This window comes from Clarias gariepinus, chromosome 9 (genome assembly GCF_024256425.1).
Source record: "Clarias gariepinus isolate MV-2021 ecotype Netherlands chromosome 9, CGAR_prim_01v2, whole genome shotgun sequence".
NCBI classification, from domain to species: Eukaryota; Metazoa; Chordata; class Actinopteri; order Siluriformes; family Clariidae; genus Clarias; species Clarias gariepinus.
Genome location: NC_071108.1, coordinates 15,251,155 through 15,267,097, shown reverse-complemented (window position 1 = coordinate 15,267,097; position 15,943 = coordinate 15,251,155). Strand labels below are relative to the sequence as shown.

Genomic DNA, 15,943 nt, shown 5'->3' with positions numbered 1-15,943 from the left:
ACAGTCAATATTTTCGTAAGGCAAAGTGATCTGCATTAACAACAAAGCAATGTTAATAAATAGACTAATATAAACAAGTAAACACTATTAGATAGATAATGAGGCCAACTAGATGAACACTAAATGATGAAAGCGATAAATTGGGTAAATGAACAAAGAAAGAAAAAATAATAAACACAGTAGGTGGCATTTGAGTATAATAAGGATATGAAGCTAGGAAGCTGATCACAGTGGATTAATGTGATTAAGCTTGTTTGTTTGTCTTCTCAGAGAGATGAACTCCAAAACCCTCACTAAAAATAACGGTGACAGAACACACTTTTAAATATACTTCTGTTACACACAGATTTAATCTTTAAGAAGTCTTATTTAGCTATGCAAAGACCTTGCATTTTTCTATTAAAAAAAGTAATATTATTTCATTAGTCTTAAAAAAAGCAGCAGTTTTATTGTAAAGAAATTCTCTTAAACACTGCAGCCCACTACATTTAGCAGATGCCCTTATCCAAAGTGACTTTTGTGTTTCATTACTGTATATATGTAAGCAGTGGAGGGTTAAGGACCAACTTGGTAGTCATGGACTAGGTTAGTCATTTGAACCTAGGACCTTCTAAACCACAGTCTAATGCCTTAACCACCGAGCTACACATCCTGACCAAGAAAATTAAGTAAACAAATACATGATTGTACCTGATTGAATTATGCAGTGATTAATATACTTCAGCTACAACCATTCTTTTAACCCTAACTGCTGCAATAAGTCCATTTTCCCTTCTTAAACAACTAGGTCGTAAGATATATCACCTAGTCATTGAATGATGTTGCTGAGTTTGGAAGGGTCAAAGTATTGGCCTGCATCAAGGAAAGAAAGCAGCTAAGAAGATTTCCGAAATTACTGGAATTATGTTAAGAAATGTCCAACCATTTATAAAACCTTGGAACTATCCAGTGCTGAACCTCAACTTCACAGAAAAAATGTCGTCAAAAACAGATCATGAATGGCCATAATTTGGAATCACTTAAATCACTTGTTAATGAGAATAAGCAGAAAAAAAGACTTGATTTTGTTGGAGTGCATAAAAGTTTGACTTTGGTGAAATTTTAAAAGGTCATGTGATCAACCCTATTCCAGAGCAATGGTAAGAAATAAAGAAGATACTGTAAAGTGATGCACCCATCATACATAGCATATTGCACACTGTACACGCCTCCGGAGGCACTCTTATGTTCTGGGGGTTGCTACAGTTGGTTCGGTTTTGGCTTAGCAATGTTATGTACTGATTTTAACCCTATCGAAAATCTTTAGGATGTGATGAAGCCTTTTGACTGTCACATCATCATTACTTCTCCACCTAAAACGAATACAACTCTGGATAAAAATGAATGTTGTGACATTGCATAAAGTGTGGTGTTTGGTGGCCAGGTAGAGTATGAACATAAGCTTGGTTTGAATCAAAGCTGCAGTTTTTATTGGAGAAAAAAAAAATCCTCATGGGAACCAGCGCAAAATCTCTACAACTGTCAAATCTGTATATTTACAGATTTTTTTTGTCCCCTGTAAAATATGAGGACATGTACACACCCACAAATACACACACGTGCACATTTAGGTCAAGGTTGAGATGTCCTGGTGTTTCTGAGAATAGTCATCAATACCACTATTATTGTAAGATCCACAGCAGAGGCTTCAGACCTGACAGATATACTACCATCTGTGTGTGTGTGTGTGTGTGTGTGTGTGTGTGTGTGTGTGTGTGTGTGTGTAATAGTCTGAAAGGATACACAGTCTCCCTTGGCAGCTGTTCATTATGCCTCGCTCTGCCTTTGGAATATTACCCAGCAGGTTTAGCACCTGTTGCTCATTCTGGGATTCTTGCTCTATTAATAAGATTGGCACAATCTGAGTTAGACTTCTGGGAAACACAATATTCAATATCACTCAAATGCATTAGCTCCACAACCTTGCCATCTGGCAGGCTGGATAAATTTCCACATGTGTACAGCATTGTTGCTTTTCATTTCTTTAAGCAACAGTACAAAATTTTAAAACCACTGCCAATTTTCACAAAAAATACAAAAGATAGTCTTTGTTTGGTGCATTGTTTACTATGTAATTATGTTTTTAAATTACTTTGTTTTTATCCACTATCCATTTAATAGTCAGAGGAAAAGGTGCTGATTTCATTTGAATTGTGATTCTGTAAATATCATGATTATATAAATACAGTGGAACCTTGGATTGCGAGTAACTTGCTCCGTGAGCATTTTGCAAGACAAGCAAAATTTTTTAATACATTTTAACTCGATAAACAAATGGAGTCTTGATATTCACATAGTACACTTGTGCGTTGTCTGCCTAGCATCAGATGATCACAACTAAGCCAATGGTTCTTCTCTCCCTCTTGCGCTGAAGGATTGTGGGTAATCGTCTCCCATGCTCAGTCTCTGTGCACAAGTGTCACTCGTATAGTCTACATCCGTGCACACATGTACTGTTTACTACAACATTGTGATCATATGTGTAAATAATTTGTGTGCATGTGCATAAAGCCAATCCAAGGTTTAACTGTATTTAAATTTTTATTTAGGTTTTGTTAAAATTCAAAAAAATTAGCAAATAATTTGTACAAACAAATACTATACAATACAGTCTATATATTAAATATGATTCTGCTTAAACTAAGTGAAAGTGTCTAAGCACTGATTGGTACAGCAGACCAAGAAACAAACAGTCTTGTACCATATTTCATCTTATCTTGAAGGTTTGCATGCTGAAAAGACTGGTAAGGTTGGTAATGACTCTAGTCCTCACTATAAATCACTAAAGGTCAGTTATAAGAATGCTGTTAAAATAGGACTGATAACAAATCAGGTCAATTTATTGGGTCTCTTAATACATTAATTTATACAGTATATCTGCTAGGGATGGGAATCGCTAAAACAGAACTGTCGCTTTGCACCTCCAGCGTCAGGGTTCGATTCCTGCCTCAGGGTCTGTGTGCATGTGTTTGCATGATCTGTTTGCATTGGTGTTCTGTGCTCTGGGTATTCCGGTTTCCTCCAACAGTCCAAAGACATGCAGATTAGGTTAGTTGGCGTTCCAAAATTGCCTATAGTGTGTGAATGAGCGTGTGAGTGCTTATGTATATGTCCTTCGATAGATTGGCATTGTATCATGCTTCGTGCCCTTAATTTCCTAGGATAGGCTCCAGGTTCCTACAACCCTGTATACAGGATAAGGCGGTATAGATGATGAGTGAGACAACAGTCAGGTTTAAAAAATTTGTTCTATATGTTTATGTAAAAACATAATCAAATCATTTGATCAACACCCCTGATTCCCCCTTGTGGATAAAAATGAGGGCTTGCTGTTTTTCAGGCTTTTTAAACTACATTTTATAACAAGAAACTCTAAGAACATACTCAACCAGATTTAGAAGGTGCTCAATATCCCCAGGACCTTTGTAGAAACACCTTTCTGTTTTAATCACTCTCTCCTGCCACCATGGTTGGACAAATGCTACCAGGCCTGGAGCAGAAGTGGATTAACTACCTTCCAAGATTTTTGCATGAATAGTTGATTTGCCCTAATTTATCATCTTAAGGACATTTTTTTTAAATTATCTGATCATAGCGTGTAATAGTATTAGGCAAATAAAACCTAAGATGATCAACAATATACAACTTTTTCCACCATATACAACATATAACTTATTTATGCCATTATGTATTTAACAAAAATGAAGCCAAAAAAAGAAAAACATGTTGGCAATACTAAGTACCCCACATGATTCAATAGCTTGTAGATCCATCGTTAGTAGCAATAATTTAAAGTTATCATTTCTTGTATGTGCAGCAATAATTGCTTCTCTTGGAGTGTGCTTATGGATATTTGTATTCATTCAGTCTCAAGAGATTTAGGGAGGTCACACACTAGAGGTCTGGGGTGCCTACTTTCTGATTTATCCTAAAAGTGTTCAATAAGGTTGAGGTCAGTGCTCTGAAATGCTTCTAAACCAACCTTGAAAAACATTGTCATTCTGAAACGTTTTTGGTTTACGCTAATAACATGATGCTAAAGCATAAAAAGACATTCTAGACAATTAGGGCCCTCAAACTTTTAAGCAAAAGTTTAGGAGAAGGCCTACATACAAGGGCCATGGCAAGGCATCCATATACATTGGATCATACAGTGTAATAAAGAATGGACATAAAAACTTAAGCAAGGTTTTGAATTGCAAAGTTCAAAAGAAATTGTGCGGAAAAAGATTTCAGAATGCGGCAAGCAAACCATGAAATTGTCTGCTTGCCTGGACTCATCACCCGGAATGAAATTTTGCTATAATAATCACACTATTTCACACTTAAATGGCATTTCATTCTTTTTAAAGCATATTCCTGTTTATAAAGTGTAAAATATAAATTTCAGCATTACATATTACGGTTACATCAATCTATCAGACTGTGGTGCTTTACACAGTTTAATACTATTCTTCACTTCAACCCTGACAATTAGCTTTGGACAAAATAAATAGATTGGTGCTGTTTCTTCATTTGTGATTGCATGAGGCAAACGTGAAGAAAAATAATCTGCTGAATTAAACCTTCTGTCACTTTTAAAATGTCCGAATGGAAGATAACACTGTTACGAGAATTTGTATTGGGAATCAATAAAGAGATTTTTTTTTCTGTGGTGAATGATTTAATGATTTTACAGTGCTTTTGTGAATCAATTTGTCCTTTAGACTACCATTGTGCTTCATTGTAAAAAGTGTATATATATATATATATATATATATATATATATATATATATATATATAACATCTCAGCTCCATGTTTGGACGTATGCTCTGTGCTTAAAATCACATTTTGTTTTAATTCTTTTTGTCTTTAGCTCAGTCTCAGTCTCGGTTTTCTGTTAACGACTATTATAAATCTCATTAGTGTCCTCCTCTTAACATTTAGCTTGTTGCCAATATATTATGTAATTTAGAAAATTATTAAATGGACTAAACAACCTCCCACATATTTTGGTTGTCTGAATAAACAAGTCCACCAAATGAAATATCAGGCTGTTCATTAAAGAGTAACAATGCAGGCGACTACCATAAGGAAGGCAGGATACCACCCTCGGTTTTTGGTTTACCTAAATGCCAAATGGTTTATTGCCGTGCTAAACAGTCAGGGTTGGGCCTCCCACGGGCTTTTCCAAAGCACACTGGGATTAATGGTGACAAGCTCCTGGCACACCAGGAAGACACCATCACTGTGCTCATAAAAGGCCCCTGCGAGAACTAATCATAACATACTATACACAATGGGCTGCTCAGGAATCTGTGTGTGTGTGTGTCTGTGTGTGTGTGTGTGTGTGTGTGTCTGTGTGTGTGTGTGTGTGTGTGTGTGTGTGTTGGGGGGTTGAGGGGGCAATAAATGACACAGGGGATTGCTGCACATGTAGTTACAGTATGCAAGTGCCATCATTGTGTCTATCAGTGTCCACATAATATTTCACATAAACAGTTACCACAACATTCATCTCATAATTAACAGGGTTGTTATTTTAAAACAGTGCAGTCAGTCCCTGCTCCTTCTATCAGCTACAAATTTGACAGACTGCTGATTTAAAAAAAAACTTTAAATGCCTACCTACTGTATCATCATTTAATTACATATTTCAACATACAACTAGATTGCATTACAAGTTACATTCTTTAATTCCTTTTTAAAAGAGGATTTATTTTGCCTTTTAAGGTCTTCTAGCTTTCACATGCGCGACATTAACTCTTACGTAAAAACTGTAAGACAAACAGAAGATGCTTGTGACTAAAACTGCCCAATTATGGTATAAAAATAGAAATCACAATATGGACCTGTAGAATTACTTAATCGCAAAAGTCCAAAAGCATTCGTTTAGAGTTTGGGAATAATAAAGGTATTTGTAAAAACAACTAAAAACACCTCTTAATGTAATCATTTGTAATGTCGGCCAAGATAACAATTAATGGAAATAATTGTACAAACAGTACTGGTCTATTTAATTATTACATGTTGCAGCTTAAATCCCAATATCAATACCTGTTAAAATAGTCACAATGTCATTTTTTTCTAATTCGAATTGTGCAGCGCTACTCGTGACCATAGATTAAAGAAGGACAACAATATCAACACAGGCTAAAACTAAATAAATTAAAATGAAAGAGGCTTGCACATTAGATTTACGTGTGAATGTGTGCTCTTAGTAATGCATAGTTGAGAGTTGACAACATACAGACATCCAGCACACAGTCTAGCAGCTCGTTCTGAGCGCTTTCAGACAGCTTTTTGTTCAGCCTTGTTGAAAAAACTAGGAATGTGCAAGGCTGCAGCAAAATCTTCAGCCTTCAAACATCTTAAAACTCAAAATTCCTGAAACTAATGCAAAAATTCAGGCATTGAGATAGGGACACACATTTTTCTTCTCTTTCTTAGTCTTAATAATACCAATTAAGGCCATAGCCTCAGTACGATTACACAGACCCAGTATATAATGGCGGACAGCGCATAAACATTTGGAAAGCTTTATTCCCATGAGAGCTAGCTGTCATAAACACAGATTGACGCTTTTGTCGAGTGACACTGATTTTTATGGAAATTCAATTCTTAAATTCTCATGATGATGTTTAACAGAAAAACCAAACTGTCTGTAATTTGGAATTTCAGAAGGTGTTACAGTGTCATGACACCATGGAAGGCTTTGATGAAATCCTATAAATAGTTACATTTAAATTGGATTTCATAATTTAGGGAAGGATTGGGTAAGCATGGAGGCTTGACAGTAAGTCAAGCAAAACTTCAGTCTTGAGTGTATCATCAAGTCTTTAGTTGATCCCTGGTTGACTGCGGTAAGTATCAATGGTGCACTGGAATGGTTGTGGCCATTTTTCTAAAGGAGTTAACCAGGTTAAAATTGTCTTCCAAAGTCGATGTGCAGACTTTTTGTGATCTTGCTACCCAAAAAAAAAAAAAAAAATTTTTGAAAGGTCAGTCCCAGACTTTGTGGTATGACATCTGTAAACACAAGTTTATTACTCTTTAAAATTTCCAAACCTAATAGTTATGACAAACGATAAATATTTTTATAGGTTTATGTCAGGTGGCCCTATAAACACCACCCTTTAGCAAAGTTTTGCAATGAAATCTTTAACTGGTATAAGAATTGCCATAAGCGCATGTTAGCAAAAACATTTCATTAACCGAGCCATTATACCTTTATGATCAGTTGTCATGAAGCTCGTATGTAGTTTTCATGTCCGTAAGAAACTCCAGAAATTTCTCAGTGCAGTCATCAAAAACCAAAGTGACTACAAAGTTTGATCCTAAGACGAAGCATGCACTAATGTTTACTTTAAAGACTTAAGTGGCTGTTAATGACCCAAATTACCTTCTGCTATAGAAAACATTGGTATCTGTTTCGCTTATGGCACTTCTTACATTCCTAAGAGCATTAAGCTTACATTCTCCTGGGTAGAAAAAGCACTCTGAGCACACAATACACAGTAGATATGAAGAGTAAATTGCCCAAGGAGCTTTACAGTGCGGTCATATGGATCGTTTTTCCTGTCATCTACTGTCCAGTCTGATGGTGTAGTTCAGTATGACTAAAACTACTCAAAGGTGTAGCAACAGCATCCTTTATATCGTAAACTATAGTCTTTTATACGACTGTAAAACATTTGACATTAGTATCATAGTATCATACAACAACATACAGGTAGGTAGGAAAAATCATGCGCCCTGTCGAGAAGCGGGCTAAAATGCTAATTTGGGCTTGTATTTAGATCAGACAATAGAGGTTTTTGATGCCTGCAGATGAAATGCAGCAGCCTATTCATTCCTTCATTGGATTAATGATTAGAGCGTGTAACTGACAGACACCTGCAGTCAAAGAGAGAACGCTCCTTATGCCTTAGCCAATTACCAAGCTAGTGATTAATTATGGCTGAGCCACAGCAGAAACACACTAATAATGAGGTGGAGCTACACACACACACACACACACAAAGTAATTTTCTCAAATTGTAGCACAAGTTAACAGAGTGCTTCCATATTGCTTAAATGTGTCATAGAATGGTTAATAAATACAAAGCTAATGTTGTAGAGATGACATTTTCCATAGCTCTGCATCAAAGTAAAGTGCATGTCAGGGAGGACAAATGCCTTTCTATAAAGGATGTAGATTTTACAGTATTAACAGCACAAGTGATGTGTGGGTGTTCTGCTGTCTGGTCTCGCACTGAGCCCTACATGTGAATATTCAGAATGTCAGTTTTATATGTACTGATTAAGCTTTAAGTTAAGCCTTAACTGAAATGCGTCTTGCAAATCTGTTCATTCGTGAACCAGGACTGATGTTTCTGTGGCAATCCATACCCTATTGCACCCTTTCCCCTTCCCCTCTCTCGTCGGATGTGCTACACTACTTACCGATTATCCCCCTCGATTCTGCGTATAACAGCATTAGCCACCCAGAGAAACAGCTATTCAGGAAACATAAGCCCTCCGGCTGATAATGCTCTGAGCAATGACGAGAGAGAGCCACAGACCACAGGAGGCAAACTAGCCTAGACCATGTTAGTGTCCAAGGTCCATTGGCTCCATAAAATTAGAGACATTAGAATGCATTATAGAATGTTTGGTATATCATAAGAGCTTTTTTATCTAAAGCAGTGTGAGTGCTTCTGCTCTGCCTCAGACTTCCTTAATGCTTGTTTTCAAGATGAGTCAACCATGTTGGAGACAGTCACAGAAGGCCCATTCTAATTAATTAAGCAACTTGGAGAGAAACAGAAATGTTCGCAAAACAATTGGCCATGTCCAGACTCTGCATAGACGTGCGTAGTGAGGACTTTACTGTATCTATACATATAATAAAACTCTAAAGTTGGTAAATTGTAAAAAGATGTGAATTGGCTTTACACCTTCATTCACAAGAGATTTCATTGCGGTAGTCCTGGTTTGACTTGAACGCCCTTTGTAGACAATATGTGAATTAATTAACTGCATGATGCATCACTGAAGAGGCCTACATTTCTTTTCAACACAACAAGCACACAGGAGATAACAGGAGATGACATCTTAAATGTATTAATATATCAGAGTGATTGGATGAAATTAGAAACTCGCCATGGGTCTAACATGATTTGAAATCGTAGCAAATGACTGATAAATCAGCATGTCCATAAGCCTATATTATGGGCAAAAAATAAAAAGAATAACCGTTTTTGTGATCAGTATACTTCCTTGTGCATTTTTTTTTTATTTCTGCCTAATGTTCACACTTTCTGACTGTTCATCAGGCAAAATATAAGATGTGCTATTTTCTAGGCTAGCAGCCAATAAGTGTGAGTGGAACCAATATTGTTAAATGATTAAAAAATTGTATTCATCATGTGATTCATCAAGAGAAATATTGACATTACTGTTAGATGTTTATGTTTTTAGTTACCTTCCATCCATATCTTATCATATATTTTTAAACTGAAGTTTTATTGTTTTGTGCTTTTATCCTGCATCATATTGCAACTGACAGCTATAGAGGAAAATTAAATCTTATATCCACAAAATTTTACATAAAAAGTAAAGATGCGACTAACAACTATTTTAATAATTGATTAATCTATTAATTATTGAAATGATTAATCAGTTAATCTTATTGCAAATTAGCTTTAGGTTGTTTTGTGTATGTAGTAACTAACAATCAAAATAATAAAGATAAATACTTTGCCAATAAAATATGCCTTTATTGAACTATTGAACTACAACACTATTGTAGTGTTCCCAATGAAACCAGTTCTAAATACTGTACTAGAAAAAGCAGCAATAAAATATAACTATTAATTGAAGTTTAAAGATGGCAGATCTTAAATATAGAAGTTAAGTTTAAATGTTAAGAAAACTGAGGGGCGTGGTGACAGGGCATGGTCAAGTGGCAGGGTGTGGTCAAGCAAAGTGCAGCTTGAAGGGCACCATACTGAGGTAAGTGGGAAAAGGACACACACCTGAGGAGTAAATGGCTAATTAGTGGATGTGTGTGTTGCTGTGATCTGAAAAAATTGGAGAGTATAATGGTGTAAAAGACATAAAAAGAGAGAGAGAGAGAATGCGCATACAGAGCTAAAAAAACAGCAACATACTGTGTGTGTGTGTGTGTTGCTGTGAGCTGAAAAAGTGCAGCATGCAACAGTGTGTGAGAGAGACAGAGAAAACATGCATGCAGAGACCAAAAGCAAGCGATAAGGAGCATGCGCATGTTGTTTCCACACTTCAGTCCAGTAAGCCTAACATCTGCTTGTCAGTGTGTTCTCAGTTCACATGAGAAACAAGTGTGATGATATCATGAGCTAATTGACAATTAAGTTTGTTGCTAATAACTAATTTAGTTGCTGTAACTAATTTAATTATTGATTTTAGTCTACTGATCGTTACACCCCTACAGGGAAGGGCTTCAGACGACTGAAAACTTGCCCTGAAAGTTTCATACATTAAACATCTGGCAAACCCTGGCAAAAAAACCTGCATCATTTCAGGAAGTAAATCGTTTTCTTTATAACATTACACATTTATAAAATCTGTTCATTATTGGGCTTAGATTACGTGAAGCTTTCACCATACAAGTACATTTGAATTGAGTTATTACTGAACAAGTACTGTATTTTATTATTACTATTATTTGGACAATACATAAATAACCATGTTGTTATAGAAAATAATTCAACTTTTAATAAACAAATTCAGTTTTAAAAATGAATAAATAAATTTTATCTTCTGATTCAACTACGCTGTGATACAAAATATTTTGCCATCTCCATGAGTAGCCTATTAGAACCATATTAGACCAATACTTCTATTTAGTTTGCATCTTTGTATGGCAGTTTAATTGGTCTGCGGTTGCTTCCAGGACAAATGTTTGGAGGGATATTTTTACAGTGCATGCAAACCACCAAACAGTTTATATATTTCTGCTTTCTGTTTTTCGTCTCCTCTGCCACACACCAAGGTGCAGATAATGGAAATAGTTCGTCCTAGGGTAACTATAGTGATGAAAAAGACCTCTAATTTGTTACACACACACACACACACACACACACACACACACACACACACACACACACACCTAGGTCAAACCTATATGTAAACATTGACAATCTAGCCATTAAAACTAGCCTGTCATGAATTTTTATAACATTATAAACTGGTACAAACATACTGTACATATTGATTTACAGCAATTTCTGTAATTTTCCTCCAGTAAATATTGCACCAAATTTCGCTGTTTGACCCTGCCTACAACGCAAAAGTAAATGTATACAGTACTAGAAATGTGGACAAACTCCATGAACATTAATGTATTGTCGGGTCTATATGTATTTGGATCTTGACAGAATTTTTGCCACCACAATGAATTAAAAATAGACCAGTGAAAATTTGATTAACATGTAGACTTTAAATATAGCATTTACTGTATATATACTATTTAAATATACAAAAATATAGCACCAAATTGTACAGAAATTATAGGTGTTATTGCAAAATCCTTCCATTTTTACAGCCTCTAAAGCAATTAGACAATTGACTATTCAGCAATTTGATTGACAGATATTGTCTGTTTATTTATTATTTAATGACAAGGTGATAAAAAAGTGGGAATTTCTTAATTTGCAGTCCAAATAGATGTTATTGCAAGCAAAGAGGGTCAAAATCGGCCTAAACAAACAAATATTGTTAATTAATCATGTGACTGCAAATAGGAGTAATAGAAAGAATAGTGAAGTGTACAGAGCTATAGTCTCTGCTCAGATTTAATAAAATGCTGCAAAACAGATAGCACAGTGCCTCAGAGTACAGATGGATAATGACCCAAAACATGCAGCAGAAGCAAGCCAAACGCTTTTTAGGCAACGAAATTGAACTTTCTTAAAAGACCAGGTCAGTTGCCTAACCTGAGCCAAGCTGAGCATTCTTTTCACTTACTGAGGACAAAACTGAAGTGAAAAGACCCACAAACAAGCAGCAACTAAAGGTGACTGTATAAAAAGGCTTGGCAAGGTATCTCAAGGGAAGAAATTCAACATTTTATGATTGATGAGGTTCCAGTCTTCAAGCAGCTACTGACTGCAAAGGCTTAGCAGCCAAAATATTTTTTTAAATCCCAATTTTTATAATTATATTAATTTATTTATTTTATTAATTTAATAGTTAATTTATTTGAATTTAAATTGAGATCCCACATTAAAAAAATAAAGGGGGCACAAAGGCAAAAATATGTCAATTGTGTCACTGTCTAAACACTTACAGACCAAATAAATCCACCCCAAACATAAATATATATATTATTTCACCCCCAGTGCTAGCATGTGCATGTGCAATTCATGTATTGCAAGCTACCTATATATTTTATACATGTGACCTTATGTATATGTAACAGAAGAAAACTGAAATATGACCTAAGGTCTGCTGACCTTGAGGTACTGTGTGACCTAAGATCTAAGGTCTACTGCTTTGCTGAGGAACTGGTACAAACTGCATTTCTTTCTTTGTGTGTTTGTTTGTTAGTTTATTTGTTTGATTGAGTTTCGCACTCATTTCATTTAGTTAAACTAAGTAAACTAGTAAACTGTTTTCAATAAGGGCAAAATTCAAATAGCATGTTATGCATTGCTGTTATGGTTATTTATCTGTTTATCTTCAGTGACCCTTTTGCCCCAGTCAGGGTTACAGAAGAGCTTGAAGTATTGATCATAAAGTAATTGATGTAATAGGTACGATTGTTAAAAACAAGGTAACATGGATTGCATATAAAGTGCAGTCTACATGTATTTCTAGGCCATTTTTTATGGTATAATAGGAGACTTGGATAAATGAACTGAAGAAAGTGTGTGTGTTTTTGTGCGGCTTTGTTAGATTTGGTAGTCAGTATAACTCGTGTGTCAGTGGGAGTGTAGATGATTTGTGAGAAACTGATTTGGAGTTATGTACAGTACGCTATTGTGGTTACTTTATGAGCTGATTTTCTAACGCAGAGACCCCGTTCCCCAAACACTACATAATATACTGTATTCTGTAATCTGGAGAGTTGAGAGTTCAGTTCAGATTATCAGTAGAGGGATGCTGTTACAGCTACACACACACACACACACACACATAGCACCTGTTGCTAGTGGCTCATTACGCGCGAGACGCACGAGGTTCTTTGAAGGTACAGGTACGGGTACATTAATATCTCCTTGTTGGACGCCGAAATTCGTCTTTCCTTCCACATTTCTCGCCCATGGATGGACTAAAGACTAGGTTTTGGAGGATGCTGCTCTTACCCTGGCGGCGCGGGATGAGTACGGATCCTCGAAAAGAGCCCATATTTTGGGCTGCCACACTTCGAAGCAGCCCCTGGAGCGCTGGGGACAGTCCTCGATCCCGAAGCGCCGCGGTACGTCCCGGTCGTCGTCGACGTCTTCAGGATCGGGTGGCTCGAAGATATCCAGCGCCTCCTCGGCGTCGCGGTGCTGCCGGTAATTCATCCAGCAGCATGGCTCCACATCTGTCTCGTCGATGCCCCAGAAGGCGAGCTCCTCCTCGAACAGCGGGCCGCACACGTCCGCCGGGCAGTGAAGCTTCCCGGTTCGGTAGTAGTTCAGCACGTAGGCGAAGATGCCCGGGTGTCTGTCGAAGAAGAACTCGTTAGTGGCGGGCGCTTGTGCTGCTTCCGCGCCGGCGTCCAGCTGCGCTTCCGGCTCGGCTAGCCAGGCGAGGCGCGTGCCCGGGATACTTCTAAGCGTGCTCTTGTAAGTCTCGTGGCGCGTGCCGCCCACATTCAGGATGATCTTGTCCGAGTCCTCGGCCTTGGCCATCTCTTCCTTCAGACATGATTTGGACGGAGGTTTGTTGCCCGACTTGCGCCCGCGGTAAGACGAAACACACACCGAGCTGATCATAGATTTGGATGGAGAGGCGAGCCGCCGGTCACTCCCTTATCTGATTTAGAGCATCACAAGACAAGTGGAACTAGTAGAAGGACTTGCCGGTGTCGTGAGCGCGGCATTACGCTCGCTAAGGCCTCGAAGACATGACAAACCACCTGTTATCCAAGAACACCTCCTGCAACATAAGCAGAGGCGCATGATCAGGAGGGAAACTTCAGGCAACGTCTTAATGATCTACAGTAGTGATCTAATAATCCTTGCACAATGGCATATATATATATATATATATATATATATATATATATATATATATATATATATATATATATTTAAAAAGCAAAAATGCTTCATCCAAACAAATGCATCAAACGTCCATATAAGGATATTTTAAATAACGCGACATAATTAAAGTGAAGCAAAGCAGAGACGTCGTTGTGTGAAACTTTGGCATAAATAGCCTAGTGCAGTGTGTTTAATTGTCTCTGTGCAACTTGAATTAAAAGAAATCATAAAGGACGCCTACCTGCGTTTGCATTGTCTCTAAACTCCTAAAGGATGTGTCCAAGTGGTTCTTCAACCTGCCTAATAAAATTCCTCCTCCATGGTTTTATGTTGAGTCTGTGTTGAAGGAGAAGAATGAGTCAATGGCAGTTTGTGGGGTTTGAGATCTGTTGCATCTCTTCAAGTATCCTCCCTCAGCACAGCCCCTGTCCAGCCCAGAGGGACGGATTGAGCATCGGCAACAGCGCCTTAACTCTTTCCCTCCTGTATGAAAAGACAGAAAAGACATTAACCACTGAAATGGGAGGTAATGAGTCCGTGGAACATCACAGTCACATGTGTGACAAGTGTCTATCATCATCCAGTAGTCAAAGAATTGAGTCAGTGGAATACAGTAAGCTTAGATGTCTGAGTTAATAAACCACCGGCTTTTTAGAAAGAGTTAGTGATTTAACCCACCTCCATCTTTTCTTTTTCCATCCAGAATTTAATTAGATTTTTCTAGTTCATCCGCCCAATGAGCTGTCCCTGTCTGGCGCCATGAAAATGCAGGTCATGATCCTGCAAATAAAATCCAAATTAATTATACAAATAGCCTACATAAATGTTAAGCAAATAAAACATGAACCAAAAATTGGTTTGAATAGGCCTAGAAAAAAACAGGTCGGAAGAGTTTGCGATAAGAGTGATCATCCTGAGCTTAAGAAATGTTGGAAATTGTGTGGAATTCCGCGATGAATAAAATTCAGTTGGACTATTAGTGTAGTGTTCCTGGATAGCGTACAGTGTGTGTGCAAAACACCGTGGAAGAGACGAACAACGGGGGTGGGTGTGTGACGGGTGTTAGAGCGAGAGAGAGAAAGGAAGAAAAAAGCGAGAAGTTGCCTCCTTCTATATCTACAGCCTTTATGCTTCACCTTCACCAGTAGGTTATATTTCTTCTGCGATAGGGAATTACTTTTCATTCACTTTTCTGTCCCTGATTTGAAAGCGCGTTCTTTTTTTTAAGCGGTATTATAACTTGTCCTACAGTGCCATCTAGTGGACACAGCAAATATTTAGGCTTAACAGCAGGCTTTTAATTCTCAGTTGGTTTGGGTAAGAGATTTATTTTGCACTTGTTAAAAACAAGTAGTGCTATAGCAACTTTAAAAAAGTACAGTAATAAAATTCAAGCTTTGGTTCTATAAATTTTTACAGATTATTTCCATTTATATTCTTTTCACTTTATATTTTTTTCACTTTATTATGCAATACCAGTCAAATGTTTGGACACTTTCCATGGTCTTTTCTGCCCATCCACACACACACACACACACACATTGTAAAGTAATGTTGAAGGCATTTAAATATGCAATAATCATATTTGAACAGTTGATATTGAGATGTGTCTGCTACTTATGTTCTGTAAACCCTTCACAAAGCCTCTTTCCAAAAAAAATCCTTTGGGATTAATAAGGTTTCATCATGGTGCTTGATGGGTTT

At 37.2% G+C, this 15,943-nt stretch overlaps 1 protein-coding gene across 2 annotated transcripts in view; it reads right to left on the bottom strand.

Moving 5' to 3' along the window:
- The window catches only part of kcnc4 (potassium voltage-gated channel, Shaw-related subfamily, member 4), a 32,655-nt gene extending 17,684 nt beyond the window's left edge, over positions 1–14,971 (bottom strand). Inside the window, exons 1-3 of one of the 2 annotated variants that reach the window (XM_053503824.1) lie at positions 14,918–14,971; positions 14,481–14,722; positions 13,352–14,132 (exon numbers count right to left, since the gene is read on the bottom strand). In XM_053503824.1, coding sequence (XP_053359799.1) covers positions 13,352–13,969 — 618 coding nt within the window. In that variant the 5' untranslated portion in view covers positions 13,970–14,132; positions 14,481–14,722; positions 14,918–14,971. The remainder of the gene's footprint in view (positions 1–13,351; positions 14,133–14,480; positions 14,723–14,917) is intronic. The other variant, XM_053503825.1, reaches the window with a different exon arrangement.
- Between the last annotated feature and the right edge of the window lie 972 nt (positions 14,972–15,943).